Source organism: Orbicella faveolata, unplaced genomic scaffold, assembly GCF_042242905.1.
Source record: "Orbicella faveolata isolate gen_17 unplaced genomic scaffold, um_ofav_v1 contig_34, whole genome shotgun sequence".
NCBI lineage: Eukaryota > Metazoa > Cnidaria > Anthozoa > Scleractinia > Merulinidae > Orbicella > Orbicella faveolata.
This window is the reverse complement of record NW_028301563.1, coordinates 17770613-17795447: the sequence shown is the minus strand read 5'-3', so window position 1 is coordinate 17795447 and position 24835 is coordinate 17770613. Positions and strand designations below refer to the sequence as shown.

Below are 24835 nucleotides of genomic sequence, written 5' to 3'. Positions count from 1 at the left end.
TTTCAGGAGTGGAAATTACCCCCAACCCCCCCCCCCCCCCCCCCCAAAACCCCGCCAAAAGTTGTACATAGATTAATGTATATCAAGGTTAATTGGAAATTTAAACAAGTAATGACAAAATATGTGTCGAGCTAGAAAGATTGATAAATGAAGTTAAAGCCCTCTGGCTTTGATAATAAATAATGCAAATTATAACATAGCGCGCGCTAGTCCTATCTAATTCCTATTGAGCCATCATGAACGAAATCTCTATGTACGAACGGCCGTGCGTATATAAGATGACGTGTGCAGTTTCAATTTAGCTGCAAAATTTCCGTCGAGTTTAGTGCAAGTTCCTTTTGTTTAAGTTTCGGCAAAGTAAAGATTATTCTGAACAATCCAAACTCTACTTCGAGCCTTTGACTTTTGCCAAGCTAAGATGTTTACTTAAACGTGAGTATTTTGACTTTGTTTGTCTACATTTTCATCGAGTATTTTTGACTTTGTCTGCCTACATTTTCATTATAATTAATTCGAAGAAGCGAATTTTTCATCGACTATTTTAGAAACCATGTTAAGCGTTTTCGCTTAACCGTTGCTCAACTGAATGTGGCGTGTTAGGATCCTAATGCCCTTTATTTTTCTTCACCGTGCCTTGTGAGAACTTTGTAGTCAATCATAAAAAAAAAAGACAAAAAAACAAAAAACAACAAAAAAAAAAAAGAAACATGTTTCAGCGCCCAAGTTGTTTTCGCCATGTTATAAAAGAATTGGTCCATGTTTTTAGCTGTGCGTATATCGAGTTATGGATGCACTTGGGAAGCTTGGAGAACACTCAAGAAACTAGAGTTGCTCTCGGCTGTCGCCTGGAGCAACTCTTACGCTTCTTTCGTGCTCTCCAAACTTCCCGCGTGCATCCATAACTCGATATACGCGCGCTAAGCATGAACCAATTCTTAAATGCAACAGTACGAGAATAAGGGGATGTGACACCGTTTAAAGCATTCATGAAGTCGTCCTAGTCCGAGACGTTACCACAAAGAGAGTAACGCTTCTATCTGATCACCACTGTTCTTCGGGTTCTCATTTTCTATCTTATAAGTGTAAAAGTTAATTTCCAACTCTCCTTTATTAAAGAGAAAATTAAGTTAAACCGCTTTTGGAACAAATAAAGATTCCGCATAAAAAAAAAAAAAAAAAAAGAAAAAAAAAAAAAGGAAAAAAAATAAAGAAAAAACCCTCACATTTTCCACGCTATATGTGTTACTTTAGTTGTTACCGGACAGTTTGTTATTGGACAGTTTGTTATCGGACAGTTCAGTAAGCCAACCACATTCAAAGTTGTAGGTACGAGCGTGAGTGCGCTTGCTTGCTTTTGTGTTTTTGGCGCCTTATTGCCGGTAGGAGGCGCGGTGGCGTTAGATTGTTTACATCTCCTTTGTAGTATTTTAATGCAAATTTTCCCTTTGTTTCATAACTTGGCTATTTTTTTTTCTCGGAAATTGTTATTTTTATGATTAATTGGTAATAAGACTTCTTGTCGTCCAATTCGATCTGTAATCATACTCGTGATAAACAAATCGGAATCCCGCTGCGCGGTCGTCCGATTTTGTTATCACTCTCATGATAACAGGCCGAATTGGACTCCACTCAGTCCTATTACCATTACTTATAACGCAATTTGCGTCACTTACTCCAGTTTCCGAAGGTCGAGTGCAAACATACATAATAATTTTTTATTGTTCAAACGTTGCTTCTTTAAAGTCAGAGAAACAATCAAATGCAAATTTTCCTTTTCACGTTTTTCTGTTGCATTAGCTCTTCCTAACAATCCAAACGTATTTTGAATTTAAACTACATACTTGCTGAGGAAATCGTTTCACCTCTAAGTCGAATATAATAATTTTAACTTCGCTACGACTGCGAAAACCTTTCACATTTGTCAACGGATTTACAAAAAGCCAAGCAGGAAGCGAAGGAGATTCACTTTAATGAATCTCCCATCCATACCTACAACTTGGAAAATATTATTTTCCAAGTTAAAAATGAATTACAAAAGCGTGGCGATTTTCAGAGTCAAAGCTCTCATCAAAGAAAATAGACAATAAAATCGTCTCGAATTATACCATGTCTGCTACAGAGTTGGGCAATAGTTATGTTTCTTTTCTCAGAGTCTTAGCACCCTTTTAACTAATTGACGTCAGTTTTTTTATGCGTCTGTCCTCTTACTGATGATAAATTGCGTCACAACATTGTCAAAGTGGCTGTGGCACCAAGAGCCGCAGCTGCAGACGAGTTGTTCCGCAGTAAACGTCGACAATGTTATGAGGAAATTTATCATCAATAAGAGGACAGACGCATAAAAATCTGACGTCAATTTGTTTTTTACAACAAGACCCCAAAATGGTCAAATGCCGGGAATAAATGAGGGGAAAGGACGCGTAAACTTGCCGTAAACAAAGATAAGTGAATTTCATACAAAATGAGGCCAACAGTGTGAATAGCTTTTCTCGCTTTTTGACTGGCTACTTGGAAAAGTCAATAAAATCTCATTGGTTAAAAAGTCGACAGTTTGACAGCTGAAAATTAAACTTGAAAGCTTGCATAAATTAAAATTTTATCCGTCTGTACCCTTGCTGATGATAAAAGTGAGCCAATCAGCGCGCGAGAAATTAGACAGTTATTGTACAATATCTTATCTACTGGCGTTGTTCAACTCTAATTTCATAAGGAGCTGGATAGCGAGTTAACCCATGAAGTCCTTTAAGATCCGGAAGGCTGCCTTCGTTGGATGGTAAAAATGTAAACTTGTGCAGCATCCAGGACAAGAAAAGGAACAACTCCACCTAGAAAGAGAGAATCAAACACACGTAAGCTGATGTAAGTTAGGTATGTGATAACACCTAAGGTGCTTACCATCAACCAGATTGTTAGGTTCAATGGCTCCACCAGGTTCTAAAATTGATGGTATAAGCTTTTCAATACATGTACATGTGAACTTTTTGAAAAAGAAAATTATAATATTATTATTAAATTCCCACATTTTTGGAAATCATAATTCATTTTATTTTCTTATATATAACCTGTTTTCTTGCAGCCTAAAAAGGTTCTTATATTTTTGAGTGTTTAAAAGCCAAATTAGAGGCTGTACATAATAAAGGTTCTTAATCCATTAAGTTCTTAAAGGTTTTATTATTATTTTTTTTTACTATATACCTCACAACCTGGGTACATTCTACTGTTAATTGCTTTTCTTGGATGTGCTCTCTCAAAAGAGGTCTAATATAAATTAGTATCACCCAACTAGTGGACTAATACAAATTCTGCATTTTGATTGGCTACGTTACTAGAGAACTATTAGTAAAAGTCCTCGAGTAGCGAAATTGGCGCAATCGAGCGTGACGCTTTCTTTCGTTTTATTCCCAAATAAATATTTCTTCAACTTGCATTTGCTAACTTTATTATTGCCTTTTCTGTCCGACTAATTGGGTGATACTAAAACAATTAGACCCTTCGCCCTCAAGGGCCACGGGTCAATAGCCCATTCGGCTTCGCCTCATGGGCTATTGAACCGTAGCCCTTGCGGGCTTCGGGTCTAATTGTTAATTATTTACAAGGCCAATTGTTTTCCAGTCTCACCTTTGCCAGTGCTTCACCAGCGCAAACCCGGCGTCCTGCCGAGAAAGGCAGAAAGTTACCAGAGTTGGTGATGAGCTGGCCATCAGCATCAATATGGCGGTGAGGGTTGAACGAGTTGGGATTCTCCCAGAAGTTTGGATCCAGATGAACGTTCATCAAATGTACCAACACTACTGTATCCTTTGGAACACGGTATCCAGCAAGCGAGGTGTCCTTCATCGTGTAATGGGGAAGAGCTGCTTCAGCCACATTTCCAAGACGCAGTGCCTCCATGATTGTGGCCTGAAGAAGCGGAAGATGCGGACGATCACCCAGTCCAGGCATTCGGTCCCTTCCAACCACTTCATCTAACTGATTTTGTATCTCTGTTTGGCAATGGGGATGGTGAACAAGGTATGCAATGGCCCAACGCAGGGTGGTACTGGTTGTCTCATAACCAGCGCCGAACATGTCTTCCATGGTGTTGATAACACTTTCATCCGACAAAATAGACGCTTTGTCTTCAGAGCCAACCTCATTCTCAGCTGCAATCCTCTCTTTTAATAGACCTCCAGTGAGGCTATCAATCTTCGCTGTAGGGTCAAAGTCGTTCTCCTGGATCTTTAATTGATGGCGAAGAATTTCAAATATTCGGCCCATCAGTTTCTGCACCGATTGATAACTTGGAAATGGAAAGTATTTTGCAGCTGGAAAGAAATCTAAAACAAAGTTCTGTGCATTTGTTTTAGTGTCAGTAAAGCCTTTGATGTTTAATTGTAAAAGTTCCTCGAAGTCTGGATGGGACGAATCAAAGTATTTCCCAAATGTGATTCGACCAATCACATTTGCAACGCTCTCCATCAGAATACATGCAGGGTCAAAATCTTTTCCATTTTGGTCTTCAAAGTACTGCAGCAACCGCCCCGCCTGCTCAAAAATCCTTTCTTCGACAAGTTGCTGATCGGAGAGATATTGCCGGATAGCTGCCATGAACAGTTTACGGTGAAACTTCCAAGCAGGACCATAGTTTCCTATTATGATATCTTTTCCACCTGTAATGCAGGAATGAAATTGTATTGAAAGGTTAATAAAGAGTGTGTCAGATGAAGAAGGCTGATCCAATAAGTATCAAGTGGGCCCAAGGGGGGGTGGAAAACCTCCCAGAATTATAATAACCAGCACATCATAGTAGAAACATTTGAGATTTTGCTTAACTGATGTATGTTGGTGGGTTTCCGGTATCCAAATCATAACCTTGGTGGATCCGTCGAAACATGGTGGAGCGTGCTCGTCGTTTCGCTTAGAAGTGTACATCACAGATTTTGGTTTCACTTGTAGTGAGCCGTCAAGGTAATAATAATAAAAACACCGCTATCGTTTTCATTTTCAGTGATATCTTTCAGCAGTCAAATAAAACTCGAGCCACACCCAGATTGGTCTGCTTGAGGGGCTTAATTCAAATGTTCTGATGAGCGTCCCCAATATCATTCTGTTTACTTGTAACCAAACCCTATCAAACAGAGACTTGTTTTGACACAGAGACAAAATGCAACTCAGAAATGCTCTATTTCAAAAGACAAACGTTATCCGGTAAGGCCAAATGAACACTTACAACATGTACAATGTAAGTCCTTTTTTAACGCTTTCGCGTGTCACAAAGTGAGTCTGAAAGACAAGGATTCAATCAATCACTAGTCCTAATGGTTCATATCTTTTCCCAGTTCTAAGAAATTGCAGTTTAAATTCAGTGCGGTGTATGTAGAGATTGGCCTTATTCTCCCAGGGGAGAGGTACGAAGTAAGAGAGTGAGAGAGTAATAGTATTGTAGACATACTGTACCAAGTGAGGCCAGCTGGAAGGAGTGAAATGGAGGTCTCCCAGCATAATCAGCAGATCTCTTTACCAGCACTTCTTTCACAGAATCAGCATCTTCAGCGACTACAAGTTTAAAACTGCCCACTTTCATTGAATATACTGTACCATACTTCTTTCTCAAGCTTGATATTAAATAAAAGAAATTAGCCATATAAAATGACAGCTGTACATGCTATGTTTAGAGTATCTGTTCAGTAAATTCCAAGGAATAACTAAAACAGTAGAGTTTATAACAGTTTACAGTTTTACTTAACTACTTCCATTACAAATTACAAGTTACACTACCTGCATATTCAATCAAAGGACTCTATGAGACAACTCATTCATGCTCTTAGCCATGAAATTATTTAAGTGTTCATTGTGTATCACGGTGTTTATTAAAGTTGGTGGCACATCAATAAGCGCCAAGCTTCCTCCTGACATGTATCTTAGCTATCAGCAGGCTTACAATTGACTGGATGGTTGGGTAAATGAATCATTTGCTGTACAATCGAGTAGGAAAATATAGTATTGTTCTGTGTGTTCTGTTGTCAAGCATTTGTGTTCATTTGTTTAGCAAATGTTGCGTTCTCTATAGGAAGTGAAAGTCTTATTTTCACTGTTTGCTTGTTACATTTTATGTATGGTATTTTATTAAAAAGAAAATGCAAGTAATTAGTGTAACATTTGTCAGTAATCCTTGAGAGAGCTTGTGTAACTGTTTTACACATATACCATGTTACAAAAAATACAGGATGAAATTAAAGTTGAATATATATCTATATTATATGCATTATATTTAGCCTATTTTGTTATTTTGGTGGAATGCACAGTGGGAAGATTGAGTGGATGCAGATAAATATGCATGTACACTGATATAACTGGCCATTCACTTTATATATTGCTAGCTATAACATAGTCCCTTGGATTTCTATTGAGGCTTGTCCCACTTGTAGTCCAATAAATACATATTATTGTGTTATGATATTCAAGTGCATAATATCTTGATCATGGCATTCTGGAATTAAAATGTGGGTTGTTTATCATTTACACAGAAAAATCGGCTTGTCAACGATTTGTGCAAATGGTAAGCAAAAATCTTGATGGTAAGTTTCGTTCAGATTGGCCATTTACCATTTACTCAAAAAACTCCAATTTAATAAAATTTTTACCTGATCATAATTCCAAGACGGTGGTGAAGAAGTTTCACAACAAAGATATTAGGTAGTCTGACATTTCAGTTCAACAGTCTTGATTTCTGGTGGCGGAAATTTTTCAACACAACATTTCAGTGTCTATTAATCCAGGTTGAAGTGGTATTATTTGTACAAATATGTTTTATATTTTAATGAATACGAGACAGTCTTAACCCTTTACCCCCTATGGCGAATGGCAGTTTTTCCCAAATCGGCAAATAAAGACACTCTGCCTGTGTACAACATGCCATTTGAAAGCCAAGAATTTACATCAGCAGCTACATGTATGAAGGACGTACACATTTTGAGAGAAATTGCTTTAAAATGGGAAAATGAACGACTTCAAAAATGTATCAATCTTCTACTATATTAGGTATACCCCTAAATTACAGCTTATTCAGCAGTTCTTGGTGCATACAATGTGTAGCTTGATATGAAAAAAGTCTTGCATTCCATTTGCATCCAAAAAAAGGAACTAAAAACTTGCGGGGGTGGTCAACCATGTGTTGGATAGGAGGGGGTCAAAATTTTATGACTTCAATGAGCAGATCTTAACAAGACAATTTTTGTGGCAAAAATTCGTAGAAATCTATCAAATATTCACAAAGTTATGATGTTGTGTGCCAATTTGCACTCTTAGGGAGTAAAGGGTTAAAGAGTAAGTCAATATCTAAGGTACAGGTAAGCTGGTTGAAGCTGTGATTGTGAGCTACATGTCTAGCTGTTAATGAAGTTGAAAGTGCGCAAGCTTGGTTTTCAAAGGAAAGCTTCTTTTCTGATGAAGTCAGTTTGCCAAGACAGTCCACCCTGCACTCAAAGCATTTATCATTAAAGTTCTTGAGTCGTCATTGTTATTATTCATTTGACTGCATCATTGATTATAATAATTTCTTATTGTTTTAATGAAATAGCTGTTATGGGTAGCCAGCAATAATCCAGCAGATGTAACATTATCTGCTGCCCCTGAAATTCAATAGATAAAAAAGGTCAAGATAAAAATATAAATAATCTGGAGGTTACCAGAAATAGGGCACATGCATCCCTTTTTAGTTGACTAAGGTCTAGCAGGACAGGATCAACTCTGTTTCCAACAATCTAAGATATAGGCATTGAATTGTTTATTTACCTGTATTTTGATCCCATTTGGGTGACCGTCATGCTTATCAAATGTCACACAGTTTTTAAGATCATCAGTTTGTGTCTCATGGTTAGATTCATTAAACTAAGTTTAAGACATCAAGTGTTGATGTCTTGTTTTGCCTGATCGATCCAGGCCTACATGTATGCGTGCAACACACACACAAAGATAATCAGCAAGGAAGTACAGTTTCCTCTTTATGAAATTCAGGAGATCATAATTATATTACTGAATCGATATTATTCCACTTAGGGCCATTATTATAAAGCAATAGCATTCATTTGGCATTTCAGTGGTACTTAACGCAATTTCACAGCTTTGTAATGGAGCTTAAAAGCAATAGTCAGGCAGTGATAGTAAACCTGGCTGAATTCTGGGCTTTAAGTCTGAAACAGACTTTAGTTTAGTTCTGGGTCATTTTGATTTGATGTGTGGGATGTATGTTATGCCTAAAGCAAATTCAAAACAATTAAAGAAAGCAGTATTCACTCACCAGAAATTGCAAAGGCAGGAAGTCAAAATCCACAATGGTTGCCTTGTCGAGCTGAGGAACTTACACTCGTTGAGCCAATAATGACCGTAATGGAGGAATATCTCAAAAATAATTTGTGCTCCCCAAATTCTAAAATTTTTCAATATTTCCAACCAAATTCACTCTGTTTATCAACAACTAATACAGTATGCATCCCATCTGGTGTTGATAGTCAACATCTGTAAAAACAACTGGCGATGACATGGCATTTTCAGATGGCCAGCGGTAACACCCCAGCTATATAGAGCGTTTCTTGGCACAAGTTAACCCAGGAATGTTGAGTTGGCCAGGTAGATAACGAGTTTGTCTTAAAATCCAGCGACCGAAGATAGGCCAAGGTTTGAATCCTAGTCAGCGCGCTTCACTACCTTTCTTCTTGCACCGTTATTTCCGGTTAACATCAGCACAAATTAATCAACATTTAATTTCTGTCTATGCTGAATAAAAAGTCTATGTAGATTAAATGTCCATGTAGATTCCCAGATGAAGGCCACTATCGCTAAAACTCATTCATTGAGCATGCGCACATGAATGAGTTAAAACTGTAGCATATATGTATAATGCAGGCTAATCAAGGTCGACATTGTAATAAAAAAAAATAAATAAAAAAATCGTAATAAAATAAAATTAAAAAAACATGAAATCATGTACAATGAGTCAAACTAGCCATAAGTAGGACTACCGGTAATGATGAAGAGGATCGTGAAAAGGGAAAGTTACATGTGTAACAAAATAACACAGCCATGAGATCAATACAATAATAATATTATGGGTATTAAATATCAAGACTAGGTAATACTGTAGGTGCCAGTTGATACAATCATCCTCAAATCCGAGCTCTATGAGAAGCAATGTATAAATTTGTCTTTTAAACAGCCTTTTTGTAATTTTATGTCAATCAGAAGTAGTAGTTCCAGAAATTATCCATACCCACCCAGGGGGATGGGAGTCTCAAAGCCCCAAAATTGAAAAGGAAAGTCTAAGGTCAGGGGCCCATTTCTCGAAAGCCCCAAAAACTTTTTGGGCTCGTAAAGCCATTTTTAATTTCCCTGTATCTAAAAACTGAGAGGTGTGCAAGCCTGAAACTTCTTGTATGAAGGGAAACTCTGTTGATATTAAGAATATGTGAATAAAAGGGCTCCATAATTATAAGGTTTGAGATTTTGGTATTGCTTTCCAGGTGTGAAAAAGTTTCGGGACCGTTGAGAAATGGGCCAGAGGTCAGAATACAAAATATCCATACCTACATATACCATGGGCGGCTTCTTGGAATTCTGAGGGCAAGGGGTTCTTATGATCGGAATTCAGAGGGCATGGGGGTGGGGGCAGGGGGATTCTAAAGGGAACAGACAGGAGTGTAAAAGCACAAACGAACTGATGAAACTGCTGACTACCGCAGAAAGCAAGATACAAGACAAGCATTGATCGACCATGCACATGGGTTGTACATTGGGCTCCAGAGGCCTTTAAGTTGAACACAAACGCTGACCCACCATGTTCGTTTACATGCACCAGGGATACATATTCATAAAGAAACCGCTTTAAATTGGCTTCTTAACGAGTGAATATTATTCGCAAATTATATTGAAGGTACGTTTGGCAGGATTTGCCCACGCATGTTCTAATTTCCATAGTAATTAACACACAAAAAAAATTGAAATTTTTATTCTGTCACTAGTTTAGTCAAAACTAGTTGCAAAATTGTTACTGAAGAGGAGGAAGTTTAAGGTGCCAAACATTTAGTCAAAAATGGATGCGATGGTATCGGTTGCAATTTCAAGCCCTGTAGACATTTGGTAAACTTCTGGGAAGGTGTAGAAGCGTAAAATCTCTTTTGTTGGAAGTCATAGGGAGTCAAACTAGGAATACAGAAGGTTGAAGTTTAAAAAAAAAAAGGGAATCTGGAAGGGTGGGGGGTTTGTGATTTTGGAATTCGCAGGGCATGTGGAGGGGGGGAGGTGAGCATTTTGGAATTTCCAAAGGCAAGGATTGGGGGGTTGAAATGTTCATGCCGCCCGTGGTAGGGTATGAGTATTTTTTTTGGAATCCCCCAATTCCCTAAGGAGTGAGGTAGGGTTCAAACCAAAAAACCCTGTGTAAGGAGTGGTGTCTACAATAAAATATTTTCTGGGGCAACCAACACATGTTGAATTACTTAATTGTTTATTGCTCAACCCTTGTGAAAATCTTCTAAGGATCCTTTAGGATTCCATAGGATTTCTGAAGAATACTATAAAAAATGCACTTAAAAAATGCACTTAAATTCTATGCCATTGGTGACTTCTATGAAGCACATCCCTGGTTTGGGGGAATCAGATAACCTGATATGACCATAAGGCGAGGCAACTTTTGTGGCCTGGGGATGGGAATTTTTCATAACCTCTATTCATGAGCATGTCATAAGGGAGTGGGGGGGGGGGGGGTTGGGTTGGAGACTGGGGGCTCCCATATGGAAAGGCCGGGGATGCTTGTTTGAAGTTTGAATTAAGAGAGACCAAAATCCTTGATCTACACCCCTAAGGGAGAAGATCAGCATCCCCGACTTTTTCCTTTCAGTTTGTGGCGTCTCCAAACCCCCCAATCGGGGCTTTGTCGAGGGAAAAATTAGGATGCTGAAGTATCGAACATTCCTAATGCAAGAAGTATCCAATTTCACCCTTAGTCTCAACCTGCCTAGTATGCACTTCAAACATGGAGGACCGCGGCACACATGTAAGCTTATAATTTATATTACATGTGGATGGCAACAAGATGTACATGTAAACATGTAAACAAACCTTGCGGTGATTTCGCGAAGAGAGTCTCCAGAATCAAAGCTCAACAAATTCCCTATCAATGGCAGACTTGTCAGACGAGGTCCCGGCGGCATGTTCCTGAACTGATACAGCTCAATCAGTTGAGTTAGAATCAACAAGAAAATAACAGCAAGGAAAAGATTTCCAAGCGTGCAGTATTCTAACATCTCCATTTTGGAAGTAACAAATGAAGCTAAATGAGGAAAACTGGGTGCGAGAACTTAGTCCCACCCGGGCAGGCCCGCGCAAATACAAATATGGCGCCAAGACATACAGTCCCGAAGATGTTTCTTGTCATACCACGCTTTGTAAGGTTGTAGATACCAGAATCTGCCCGTCAAACTAGATGTAAAGCAACATTTTGCGTTGAAAATTGGGAGAGAATCTTCGGAGCTATTTATCGCAATTGTGCTGTCGACTGCCATGTCTTGCGACAAGTACTCGGTGAGTAAGACGTAAGCTTAAGGGTTTAGTATCACGGCTTCTTTCTTTTTTGCTGGACTTAACGAGGTTTAGCTTAATGATGCCTGTGTTATTGCTGGACGATGTATATCTTGTGAATGTGCACGTCAACGGTCGTCCCTAGAGCTTTCTGAAGAATCGATCATTCAGATAACCTTATTATTCACCAAAATAAGTTGTTTGAATCAAGCATATTGTTGTTACATTTTTAAGCTTATCTGTTGTTTCATTTAGGTACTTTACACTCATCAGAAGACAAAAAAAGCTAAGACATGGCAGGTACACTTACTGTAGTTTAATACTGCGTAGATTTTAAAAATTTAGTACTTTTATTGTCTTTATAGTTATAAGCTTATTGTTTTAATTTAATCCACCAGTGGGATTTGTGAGTAATGTTTAGCAGTTTAGATCTGCTTTATTTTGAATTCCCAAGAAGATGTACAATAGCTTGAAACACATTCTTTTGGCTTGTTATGCAGTCTTCCATGCAACAAACTAGAATTTCTCTTTTAAAAGTTGTAGCTCCAATGAAGTCCGAAAAGTACTTGAAAAACTAGAAACTAAGTGACTGGATTGGATAATTTGCCATCCAAGATGCTTAAAATAACGGTTAGTGTTCTGGCACCATCCCTGACATTCTTGTTCAATCAGTTGATTTCCTCTGGTATTGTTCCAACTGAATGGACGTGATGCCAATTTTCAAAAGGGGCAAAAGACAAGACATTTATAACTTATAACCAGCCAATTTGGATTATTCCTGCTGTCACTAAGGTGTTCAAAAGAATAATTTTCATTCAATTTTACAAGTATGCCAATGGTAATGATCTCTTAGCCAACTGACAATTCGGCTTTAGATCGCTTCATAGCGCACTAACATCCTTGCTTGAAGCTTCTAGCAGTTGGTTTGTCAATACTGACAACGGTCCTATAAATGGTGTAATATTCATACATGTAGATTTAAAGGAGGCTTTCGACACCATTGACCATAAGATTCTTTTCTGAAAGCTAGCAAGTTATGGCATTGAACAAGGGGCCCTATAGCTAAAGTGGTTTGACCCTATCTAAGTGATAGGAAGGTGCTGTTACCTGTGGTGTCCTACAGGGAAGCCTACCTCCTTATCCTGATTTACATTAATTAACGACTTGCCGAACTGCCTGAGTAAAGCTTAACCATGAATGTACGTTGACGATGGGAGCATCAGCATTGCCGCCAGTAACTTACAAGAACTTACATCAGCACTAAACGCTGAGCTAGCTAACCTTCATGAATGGCTTAATGTGAATAAACCTAGTCTAAATATTGCAAAAATCGAACTTATGTTAACAGGCTTATGTCAGAGACTTGCTAATACCATTGGCCATTCACTTACTATACAAATTTAAGGTCACCAAATTGATAGAGTGCCCCACACCAGATTATTAGGAGTCTAGTACATCAATCACATTTTGTCATGGTCCCTAGCATGTTAATGAGACTGCCAAGGTTATCTCCTCTGGTATACAGCTGTAGGTGTACTTAAAAGGTTGAGGCCATTCATATGCGAAGAAACAGCTATATTGCTATATACTGTTGAGCTATTATCAAACCATATAAATTTTGATTATTGCTGTCCTGTGTGGGTTGGTCTTGCCAATGAGTTAGCCAACAAATTAACAACAACAACAACAACAACAACAACAACAACAACAACAAACGAAATTGCACCATAAAGGTTATCACTAAGTCTGATTACCATTCTTGTGGTACTGCCCTCTGTGGTAAGCTAGGGTGGGATAATCTCAATATTAGAAGAAAAAAGAAAAAAAAAAATGAAATCAATGTTTAAAACTATGAATGATCAGACCCCACAGTATGGTCTCAGAAATATTGAAAACAAATTAGCTCTGCCCTAGCCCCACACTGATTTTTTTGAAATGGAGTATCTGCTACCGTGGGGCACATTTGTGGAGCAGCCTTCCATCTGATGTCATGCTATTAGATCTTTTATTAACTTTAAAAAAGAGATTGATTGTCTTATGTCCTCCTTGTACTCCCGCACAGCAATTTTTTATTTTTATTTTTTATTTTTTATCTCATCTTGTAACATACAGTCAGCCAAGATATACTCGAACGTAACTGTAGCTAATGTCTCTATTGTGTTTAAATGAAGTGCATGTATGAATAAAGTTTTTATTTACCTGTTGGGTCGATCTTCACTCCAATAACTAACTTGTTACTTAACTGATGGATGAATTGTATCAACAATGGGTAACTTCAACCATTAGATCATGGGCCAATCAAACACACTCACCTGTAACAGACTTTATGGGTTGCAGCCTTTAATGATAGCCCTGGTCTTCATTGTCTTGACAATGTATATTGTACATGCATATAGCCCATGTGTGAAGGTGGCGAGATAAAATATTTAATGTGTAATAAAACAGTCTGCAGCATGTACATGTATTTTTACAGGTAGTGTGTGTTAAACAGGTAATGGACAATGAGTATATAGGGTAATGTGTATTTTTCTTAAGAGCACCATACAATGTATATATTGAAGCCATTACCATTTTTGAGAGCTAACCATAAACAGGCTAACTGTGGTGCTATTCAAGTCAACCCGAGTACCCTTCTGCCTGACTGGGGCTCTGGTTAACCAGAGAAACACTCAGGATAGCTTGCTTATGGTTACAGCTGTACAGGTACATTTACAGCTATACACATACATGTGTCTCTCAGTTGTGGTAATGATTTTTTTTTTATTGCATCAGAAAGGACACTACTAACAAAACAACACAGACACTACTTACAATACCACTAATGATATGTTACTTATACTACTTACTATACAATACTTTCTTAGAGTACAATTCTTACACTACTTTTTACGGTTTGTTTTTTTTTTTACACACCTATGTACCTAGCAAATTACAATGAAGAACGGGTTCAGTTGTGGTAATGACAATGTGATGTATATTAAAATGATTTTCTACCAATTATCTGTTACCATTGTGACCTGTTAGCCATTAGCCATTACCTGTAGTAATAATTATGACTGCCAGCCCAATCTACATGGCCAAGGGAGCTTTATATAATATGTCTGACTAAGAATTAGACAATCAAAAAACCAATTAGACAGTCTAATCAAGACCAATCAATTTGCTAGAATAATTATTATTCTTGCAGTTTGGTTGGTTCTTACTTATGATCAGTTGGAGGATAATTAAGCGTACAGAAGACACCACCAGTCTTTTTTCTTTACTATGTAAATCGTGGACATGTGGATTCTGTGTTCTTGTGCATCTAAATCCGAAATATTGATCGCAGAAGACATCAAAATGTGATGTTCATGTACACTGTATATCACATTTTGATGTCTTCTGCCTTGTTTGATGTCTCCTGTTTATACAAGGGTTGAAAGTATAAAAATAGTGTAATGTTTGATAAGAGCTATGTCTCACTTTTGGTGTTCTGAGACTTATTGCTCATCCATAACACTGACTAATAAACCTGTTGACTAAGCAGAGTTCATGTGTGTTGTTTAAGTAATGTGGCATGTTTTTAATACAGCCATTATTAAGGTTCATAAAAGTACTTGAAATTCAACTTTCTGATTGAGAATTTTACCAGCATGTTTTCTATTAAATCTTTAATATTTGATTTGTTTACTTTGTAGGATGGCTTTTTGAGGGTAACTAGAAGCAAGGTTAGTTTATTCATGTATATCGATTCCACAGTCTCATGTATGCCTAACTTGTGGCTAAAGCCTTACTCAAAATTAGTATCAAGCATTTTATCAGCCCTTTGGTTAGGAGCTGTTGGGCAACTGGGCACATTCTGTATTAGTCTACTTTTATCAGCCCATGTACGTATAAGTCTTGGATCCTGTGTACTAAGGGTATCCTCGGTCAAGTGTCGATCGACACCCTTGATTGACCCTTGATCAACATCTTTATCGACACTCGATTGACATATCGATCGATACTCAGACAACTTTACACTGACGTTCGATCGACACTATAATTGACAGTCAGTCGATAGTTGGCCAAGTGTCAGTCAGCTCATATGTATCGATCGACACTGAATGGCATGTCTGCGAAAATTAGTCGATTCTTGACTGACTATTGACTGAGTTGTCAGTCTAGAGCCAACTGAGTATTGAGTGTTGATAGAGATATTGGTGTTGATCAAGTGTTGATCAAGGGTTGATAGAGGGTATCAATCAACACTCAACTGCAGATGATCCCAAGTCTTTTATTTTTTCTCCTTTTCCTCCACCCTTGGTGTATGTTTTAGGCAGTGCTTTGTGATGAGGTGTCAAAAACTCTGGATTCCCTCTTTGTACGAAAAGATCAGGTCAGTTTATATTGAATGTGTAAGGTGGCATTTATATTTGTTCAAAGTAACAACGTGAGATTAAGAACAGAGTAATAGAGTAATAGAGTGGTAGCTGTTATCCTCTAGTTAAAACCATGTTTATAAAATGGAATTGAACATGGCCTACAACTCTAAACACTATATATACAGTAGCATAGAGTTGTAGGACTGTGATTGAAATTTCCCACATGTACAATGTACTTGCGTTACTATGTAAATCAGAAAGAGCAAATACATGCATGTGTGTATTCGTTGTTTTAGTTTCATGTACTAGTACATCCATGGCCATGGCAACTGAAAATAATAATTATAATAATGACAAAAAATAAATAAATTAAGGGATAAAAAAAAAAAAAAAAGTTTGAAATTCCTTGGTTCAGTGTTTCTAGGCTTTGCAGGCCTGGCTATATGTTTGTTTTTCACTAACCCTGGTCTAGTCTGTGCGACTCAAAGAGAATAATATTTTGCGCTATTTATTTTGTCATCTGTTGCTTACATGTGATTTTGAAATGCAAGTGGGAATCCTTAATGGAATCCTGTTAAAAAACTTTAACTTTAATTAGTACAATTGCCTATAGCTCGCTAATCTTGCAATAGTGGTCAGCAGGGTGCTCAGGTGACACATTTATAGCGACATTGAATACAAATAGACCATTTTACAGTTGTCTGCTCAGTGGCCTGGCCTTTGAATGGCAGCGAGGCTGGAGTTGACCTTGTTTTGACACAGACCTCACTGCTTTTGTCATGTAAATGCACCTAGTTAGCAACAGAACAACTTGTTTTACACAACAAAAGCAGTGAGGTCTGTATCAAAACAAGGTCAACTCCAGCCTGGCTGCCATCCAAAGGCCAGGTCACTGAGCAGACAACTGTAAAATGGTCTATTGCATAAAAGACATATTAACAAATAACAAACGAAACTACTCATGCGCGCATACGAAAAAATATAGAACTCATGCGCACAAGTCTGGTGCATTACCACGGCAGCGATTAAATTAAATCCGTAAACAGACTACTGGCATGAGCGTACCATAACAGCTGTACAACCGTTATGGATTATCATTTGTAATCCTGGAAGTTCTCTTTATAAAAGATCTTTCAAATTCTTGCAAACATTCTTTAGGTTCTTTGCAGCAATCTTTCAGGAACGTCCAATGCTTCTTTAGAAATCTAAAAGATCTTGAATTATCCTGCAAGGATTATTTTATTGATCCTAGTGTAATCTTTATTAAATCCACGAGGATCTCACATATAATGAATGCTTGTAATGTAGGAATTTTCCAAAGATTTTTCAAGGGTCCTTGAAAGATGATTCTCTTTAATGACCGCCGGCAGGTCTTTGACGATCTTTTTTGATGCTGGTTTCCATCAGAGAAGCACAGCATTCTTAAAGCTGTACTGTTCACGGAGATGTATTCTTAAGGGAATAGATTTAGGACTTTTACTTAACTACTTGCTGGCATTTACCGGTAAATGTACGTAAATGCATGTACAGGCATGAACTGGTAAATTACGGCGGTTCAAATTTTCAGCTTTTTTGGTTTGGTGCAGTTGGACAACAATCAGTTGCAGTATGGAGACATGTAAAATGTAAATGTAAATCTTATTTATAGTGGTCATGAACCCAGCTATACAAGCACTAAGCTACTGAAACAAAGGAAACAAATCTTTCAAATAAACGTAACATAGTTCAAAATCCCAACTGGCAGGAGGCAGACCAGTTGGCTATTTACAAAGCGTGACCGAGGATTTGAACTCGGGACTACCGATAAACAAATTCCGCTAGTGGCAGGGTGGAGGCCTTGAACCCGGGACCTCCAGATTACAACAGCAGCGCCCTAAACCACTCCGCCATGCTGCCTCCAATGTGAATGCAACGTTTAAAATCCAGCTCCTCAGAGAATCGTCCAATATTCACCGCTTGTACAGTAATGGCAAACACCAAGTGTTGCTGCTGCACTAATGTAAGATATAATGCTTAGTATCACACCAACAAACTGATTATAAAATGACATCAATGGGTAGAGATAATCAGCACTAATCAAGGAGCAGTCAGCTGATTATTCTCAAATATATATATATATATATATATATATATATATATATATATATATATATATATATATATATATATATATATATATATGTATATCAAATATATATATTATAATTCATGAAGATTAAACAAAGGAAATCGTGACCGTGTCTGGTGTTTGGATATCTGATCTTAATTAACATGGATTTTTACCATTTGATTTCTCCGTTTTCTCATTAGTTTTAGTTTCGATTGCGAAGAAATATCAAACACTCAAGACAGTGTTTGACCACGTATCCAAACACCGCGAAGTTCGTCAAAAATACTCCGCTGTCCGTCGTATTTTCAACTCTCTTCTTGGTGTTTGGAAATGAGGTCAAACACGGTCTTTCGTGTTTGGTAAGTTACTTCAAAGATCACAGCGTGAAAGCAGTAAGACTTAAATGGGCAGAATGTTGTAGACTTTATACATTCTCTTTGTTAAAAAAAAAAATCCTGTTCAAGAAAGACCTTTGCCACCTTTGAAAGTTTGTAGAACTTCACCTCGAGCGTTTAAATGTTTTTTTTTGTGTGTTTTTTTTTTATCTCTCGCTGCCCTCACCTAAAGATGACTAATTATTAGCGATGTGATATCAAAGCCGAACTCATATTTTCTCGGTACTTCAAAATTTGATAATAACGCTCAAGTGCTGAGCTTGAGCTACCTGTTTGCAATACATATTATGTAATAATCCAGCACGAAAGACCGTGTGTGACCACATTTACAAACTCCGAGAAAATATAGTTAGGTTGAAGAGAGTTGCGCTTTTTTCCGGAGACTGCTAGATGGAAAGAAAGAGAACTGTCACATGTAATCATTTTGACTAAAGCTCGTTTCAAACAAGGACGAAAGTTTACAAGAAAAGGAAAATTATAACACAACAATCAAGTAGCGATGACTGTATTTGCGTTCGGAGAAGCCTAATTTTGACTTTTGGCTTTTTAGAGTTGGTTTTCCTGTGTACGGTTATATGCAGAAAAATCCACATTCCTCTAAGGACACCAAAATGGTCGCCCCGCTTGATTTTTGCAGGGGCATGTCACGACCAGTAAACTGGTACCGTTACTAAGACATGTGACAAGACATGTGGCGAACATGTGAGCAGGCCATGTAAGCTTGTCTTTCATTGACTTCTTTCCATTCAGTCGCCGTAGGCAATGAATGCTCACAGCGTTGGATTTTGGTGAATTTAGACGCTTCGACGGTAGCATTTATCGAAATCTGAGGAAATTAGTCCTTGTTTATTTTATATGTTAACGAACACGACTTTGAATCGCCTTGACTTTAGGATGTTAACCGTGGCAACAGCTTTATTTTGATTGCATTTGTTGATTCGTTCCAGTCGCGACAGATAGCTCATCCGGTCGAATATTGTTTTGAATGGGTGGAAAAGTACTCTAAAGTCTCTGAAGGCACGATTCATAAAAGTGAGCCTGAACCAAGGAACGGCAAATTATGTAAATACTGTATGCTTTATTCATCAGGGAAAATAATCTAACCAGTCGCACGGAGTTTGTTTACGATAAAGGAGCACGACATTGCAAATGTTTGCTTATATTTCTACTTCCAGCTTAGATCTTATTAATGTACTTAAAAAGTATACTTTTACAAATTAGCTTTTACGCTTAAACATTACCAGTTAATGAGAGAATATGTAGCACGAAATTTGAAAGCTGTAAATGTAAATATTTTAGTTCTATTAAATTTGTGAGTCTACGGAAACTGGCGCCCTCACGCAACGTATCAACAAATCGTAGTTTATACGGGGGAGCTCTTCACTAGCATGGATATTGACACTATGCATATCTGTCTGTGAAACCTCGATTGTTGATAAAAAATTTTGATTTTAGCAATAGACAGAGCTGGAAAGTCAGCTAGTGAAATCATTTAAGGAATATATATTTAAATAGTAACAGCTTCGAAAGCGGGCGTCGAACGCACTCTCATAATCTTTGATTACTATTAGTTACAAGTGTATGTTCGGGCTTGCTGAGTAATACTATGAGAATCTAGATTCACGCGCACATAACTTGACTTAAACGAGAACTAGGTTATGTCCTGAACTAGGTTAGCTGAGTTATTCACTCAAGTCCAGCCTGAATAGGATGATAGATACGATTTTCCAGGAATATGCAGCAAAGAAAACCGTGAGGATTCAGTATAGATAAATGTGTTTATATTTGGCTTTGCTGGATGGTGCTATCAAATGCGGAATTGAATCGCAAAGCACTCGACACAAACGAGAACTGCGTTACCTCCTGACGTACGTTTGCTGAAGTGTTCAGCTCCGGCTTATAGAGGATGATATATATTTTTGGCAAGAATATACAAAACAAGAAACCGTAAGCACTCAACAGTGTCGTAACACAGTCTACAACTGTCACATACCATCCATCCATAGAGAACTTTACTGGATAGTAAGCTAGTAGAGAAATCAAAAACATGTACATGGAAAATGCTATTCTTTTAGCCTCGCTAAAGTTTTCTGGTACGTTCCTCACCTTAAACGAACAAAATACACAAAATGACATTTTAATCAAAATGTAGGAACATGTTAGCGAGAACAGGCTTCTTCCAACTGGCATACTGGATGCTGCACAGTGCATGAAAATGTAATGCTCTGAATAGATGTGTTCCATAATGAAAGGCGGATCCAGAAGCAACCAAGATAGCAGCACAATCAGCAGGAAAGCTTGGAACGTTGCCACAATCACTGCTTGCTTTCCATCAGGAAGAGACGTTATTGTATAGCCATGTACCAGTGGAACTTGGAAGGCACTGGAAATACGCAAGACTTTTACCAGTAGGAGGGAAAGACACAGGTTGTAAGTTATGTAACGCCATGGGTAAATGATCTTGCAAATTGTATCCGTAGGTTGAAACAAATTCATAAACGCCAGCAAAAACATCAAGATAATGATGGTTAGAAGAGCAAGGCTCAGTTCCTTGTTACATGCCTTTACAATGGGAGTGTTCCAGAATCTGCAGATAACAGCAAATGAAAAGAGTGTGGCAAACATACCCAGTGCACCAAATACGAGAACTGCAATTCCTCCCGCACTAGAATAATGGAAATTGGCCAAAGGCAAATCTACGCACGCTGTCCTAGCCTCATTGGAACATTTCCCTCGTGGGCATTTAATACAGGTTTGAGCACCAGGGACTGAGTTTATTGTACCTTGTGGACACGGAATGCACTGCCAACAACAGGGTGAAGTCGTGGATTTTCTTGTTCCCGCCGAGCATTGTGCCAGGCAGTCAGATTTTGGAAAACGTCCGGTTGGGCTGTTCCAACGAATGTTTTCGTTCAAGTGTAACCCCTCTTTCGCCTGCCATTTTCCAACAATAACTTGTTCTAGTCCTGTTCCATCATTTTGTTTTACTTGTTGGAAATTGATAATGTCATAGAACGCATATTGCCTATCTCCAAAGTCATCGAAAAATATGTTTCCGGTTAGTCCAGTGAAATTAACTCTGGAAAGGAGCTTTTGCATGCCGTCCTTTGCTAGATACGATCTCTTCTGATCCTCATCAGTTAAGTTAGTATTTTGCGTCAAAATATTCAAAGCATGGGCCACGGAATACACAGCATCAGTTACAAATGGAACGTATGAGCTGTGCAAATCGTTGACAATTTTTTGTACGCATGATTCTTTTCGATGATTCTTTTGCTGAGTAGGTTTGTCTTTACCAGCTGTGCAATTCTTAATCAGCGTCAAAATGTCGCTCCACCATTCCGGAAGATCTTTCTTGTTTGTACCATTTGACAGCAAAGCTTTCATATATTCCTTAAATTCTACGTCTTGAAAGTCGTGCGGTTGGAATGCTATTGACCCATGGAATGGCAAAAATTCAGAATTAGAAGGGGCGAACTCATTTACATTCAAAGAGAAGGCTATGTCACTTACAACCCAAACTCGCCCGGAGAGATTTTGTTGGCCGACTTCCCGGACGAAGTTCCTCAGAATGGCACCGTACATCCACAGGATGATCACTCTGATGTTTTCGTGTCGCCTGAGCTCTGTAACTATATCCTTAGTGTTTGTAATCTGCGCACCATGATGGGGTATGAATTTTGTCATAGCAACACAGAATGAGCCATTTTTATTGCCGGCTTCCTTGATGAGTGACCACACACCATATCGTCCATACGCATCATCGACCCCAATAGCAGCTACGTAAGTCCAGTTGAAGTGTTCAATGATATCAGCAACTGCTTTTGCTAAAAAGGTATCTGACGGCACTGTTCGATATAGGTGTTTGTAGGTATGAGAACTGAGTACAGAACTCATTGCTGTTGTGCTCATAGCTGAAACATTAAGCATTTCAAGAAATCCAGCGATAACTAGCGCTGTGGTAGATTCGGTTGGGCCGATTAATGCCACGATAGACCTCTTTCCCATTTTGCTCTGTGTAGCGTTGGTACAGGACGTCTCTTGAAACAGATCGTAGGTGATTCGGGTTGCTTTAGTGATATTGGCACAATAATCCCGTATGTCGTATCCTAGAGAAATGTTTGGAAGAAGATTTGGGTCATTGTTGATATTTTCTATGGCATAGATCATTGCGACAGCGTATGCCACTCTCTTGGTGATCTCCCCGCAATGACCCTCTGACGTTTCTTGGCGAATACTAAAGACGCCACCCAACATGATATCTCCCTGTCTATATGGGGCTTGAACAACGGCATAGCATAATAAACCAATAAACGCGAAGCAGTTGAACGAACGCATTGTACGAACCATGTTGAGTTGTACTCTCCTTAGTGGGACTGATCCTAAGATCAAAGTGTTTAGCTCCTTGAATTTGCTGGCGTAGATAGTTACCTTTGGAGTGTTCCTGTTTAACAGGTGAGCGAGGTCTGTTAAAACAATGGTTTCCTTAAGCTGACTATCTTGCCAACAAGGGAAGTCAAACAAGTGCGGACGTTTTTAAACAACATTGTTATTGTGCAGCTTACTTGGCGGGGGGGTGTTTTGACCATTGTTCGTTAGAATACCTAACTGACATATTTACGGTAATTGAATATTGAATACGGCAAATTATAGTCATCTGCTCACTCCTTGATAATTGCTGCGGGTGAAAGAAAGCGTTAGTGGAACTCTTTTGGCTTTGAATTTTTAACTGATTGGCCCCGTTTTCACTCGTAAGGTTCACGTGAAGTTCCGCAGTGGAATAAAATAAAAACAGGGTAAACGGGTAAAAGACGAAAGTTTAAATTGCGTTCTTATCAGTTCTTGCGCTCAAAAATATATTTAAAAAAATGAAAACTTTGTCCGTGTAACGCAAGTTTTCTGTGGGCAGGTCTACCTCGCTGCTTGACTTGGCTGGTATTATTTTCTAACTCTGGTTAGGTAATATTAATGGCAACTTAAAGTTGACTATCTTTTTTTATGTAAACTTTTCAATAATCTTTGGTTTTTGGTGACGTTTTGAAAACGGATGTTAGACATTTAATTTACATTTGAAAGGAAAGTCTATCTAAAGGGATGTTATTAGCTTGGTTATTACGTGCGTTAAAACTGAAATCGTTTTATTATGATATTTGAGCAAAATGAAAGAGTTCCATCTGTACCTCAGCAGCAAGCCTATTATGGTGTTAAAACAAGCTTTAAAAACGTCAGACTCATATTGTATTCGTTGCAAGATGTCTGTCGTTCCCATGTTTAATGTATAAATAATTAAAAAATAATAATAATAATAATAATAATAATAATAATAATAATAATAATAATCGAAAATTCAGAAGCTACGCAGAACGTGCCTGAATCTCGGAGAACTTTAATTATAAATGACGAGTAAACGAGGCCATCAAAGTGATGGCGACATACCCTTGTTTCATTAACGACCGCATGGAGAGCAAGACTCAGATAAACGTGGAGCCTACGTTCTTTATTTAAAAATAAACATCACCTCCCCCGCCAAAAAAGAATACAAAATACAAATAAAATGGTCTTGGCTTCTTGGAAGGGGATGTTGGATTCGTAGCTCAAGAAATTCGACACTTTCGAAAGAAAATAAGGCCAAAAATGAGATTAGTTATCTTGCTTGTTTTTATTTTTGTATGCGCGATATTGACTTATTTTTCCTATTGCTACAACTCTGGAATAAAATATTTGCTTTTTTTTTAAAATGTTTAAAACATTAACTCACTGGCTACCTCATTTCACACCCGGGGAATATATTTTGTACAAATTTTCACTTACCAGTATTTATATATCTAAAACTTCTTTTGATATCAGATATTCGCGGCTAGAAATGTTGGAAGGCATGAGCAACAAGTAATAGAAATCTCGGTCGGAGAGTTGCAATTAATATTTGAGCTGGTTTAAAATAACAACTGGTGAGCTAGCACGGTCGGGCAAATATTCCGAAACGTGACGGTGCACTTTACTTGTGGAAAGGGACTGTTGCAAACAGGCCAGTATTGCGGAAGTTTATCTCTGAAGTTTGTCAGTGGTGTGGAGATAAACAACAACTACAACAGCAGGTGAAATAACAAGGAAAAGTGAACTAAACGTCATGAAAAGAGAAGGCTGTACGAGAAGAGGGTGTAAACTTTGAACTCATGGCTGTTATCTACCAGAAATTATTTATCTATGAATTGTTTGTTAATTGTACATCGTTTTCCAGACAAAACATCTTGTATTTTTTACCTTACCAGTGTCGAATCTCAGACCGTAGTATGTCTTACTTCTTAACATGTTCGTATTCGCAATACACTCTCTTTTTTATAAGAATATTGTTGTTGTTTTTAGTCCTAGGCTGAATATTCTTATATTTCTTCCGATTATAGGCTGAGAATATTCTTGTGAATATTCTTAGATTT

The 24835-nt window shown here is 38.0% G+C and overlaps 3 protein-coding genes across 9 annotated transcripts in view; 1 reads left to right on the top strand and 2 right to left on the bottom strand.

Moving 5' to 3' along the window:
- Positions 1–1701: 1701 nt before the first annotated feature.
- LOC110060553 (steroid 17-alpha-hydroxylase/17,20 lyase-like) lies at positions 1702–11285 on the bottom strand. 3 transcript variants are annotated; one of them, XM_089271762.1, is made up of 4 exons: positions 11095–11285; positions 5437–5594; positions 3619–4649; positions 1702–2825 (listed from the first exon to the last, which is right to left on the bottom strand). In XM_089271762.1, exons 1-4 carry the CDS (start codon positions 11283–11285, stop codon positions 2679–2681), a joined length of 1527 nt encoding a protein of 508 aa, XP_089127888.1. In that variant the 3' UTR covers positions 1702–2678. The 3 variants fall into 3 exon arrangements, with proteins under 3 accessions (XP_089127888.1, XP_089127890.1, XP_089127891.1); XM_089271764.1 differs by having other exon boundaries at positions 5437–6709; positions 11095–11220; XM_089271765.1 differs by lacking the exon at positions 11095–11285 and adding an exon at positions 6624–10698.
- Positions 11286–11327: 42 nt separating this feature from the next.
- Positions 11328–24835, top strand: part of LOC110060561 (uncharacterized) — a 53452-nt gene continuing 39944 nt past the window's right edge. For all 5 annotated transcript variants that reach the window (XM_089271742.1, XM_089271739.1, XM_089271741.1 and 2 more), the window contains exons 1-4: positions 11328–11556; positions 11809–11853; positions 15231–15260; positions 15851–15910. In XM_089271742.1, the coding sequence (XP_089127868.1) occupies positions 11536–11556; positions 11809–11853; positions 15231–15260; positions 15851–15910 (156 nt within the window). In that variant the 5' untranslated portion in view covers positions 11328–11535. The remainder of the gene's footprint in view (positions 11557–11808; positions 11854–15230; positions 15261–15850; positions 15911–24835) is intronic.
- LOC110045997 (extracellular calcium-sensing receptor-like) lies at positions 20161–22751 on the bottom strand. Its single transcript, XM_020751664.2, has one exon. The coding sequence runs from the start codon at positions 22749–22751 to the stop codon at positions 20181–20183; it is 2571 nt and encodes an 856-aa protein (XP_020607323.2). The 3' UTR covers positions 20161–20180.

Coding starts and splice junctions, on each gene's coding strand:
- LOC110060553 (XM_089271762.1), bottom strand. CDS start 11,285: ATGGAGATGTTAGAATACTGCACGCTTGGAAATCTTTTCCTTGCTGTT. Junction 4,650..5,436: donor CTTCCAGCTGGCCTCACTTG/GTACAGTATGTC, acceptor CCTGCATTACAG/GTGGAAAAGATATCATAATA. Junction 2,826..3,618: donor CTGGTGAAGCACTGGCAAAG/GTGAGACTGGAA, acceptor CTCTCTTTCTAG/GTGGAGTTGTTCCTTTTCTT.
- LOC110045997 (XM_020751664.2), bottom strand. CDS start 22,751: ATGGTTCGTACAATGCGTTCGTTCAACTGCTTCGCGTTTATTGGTTTA.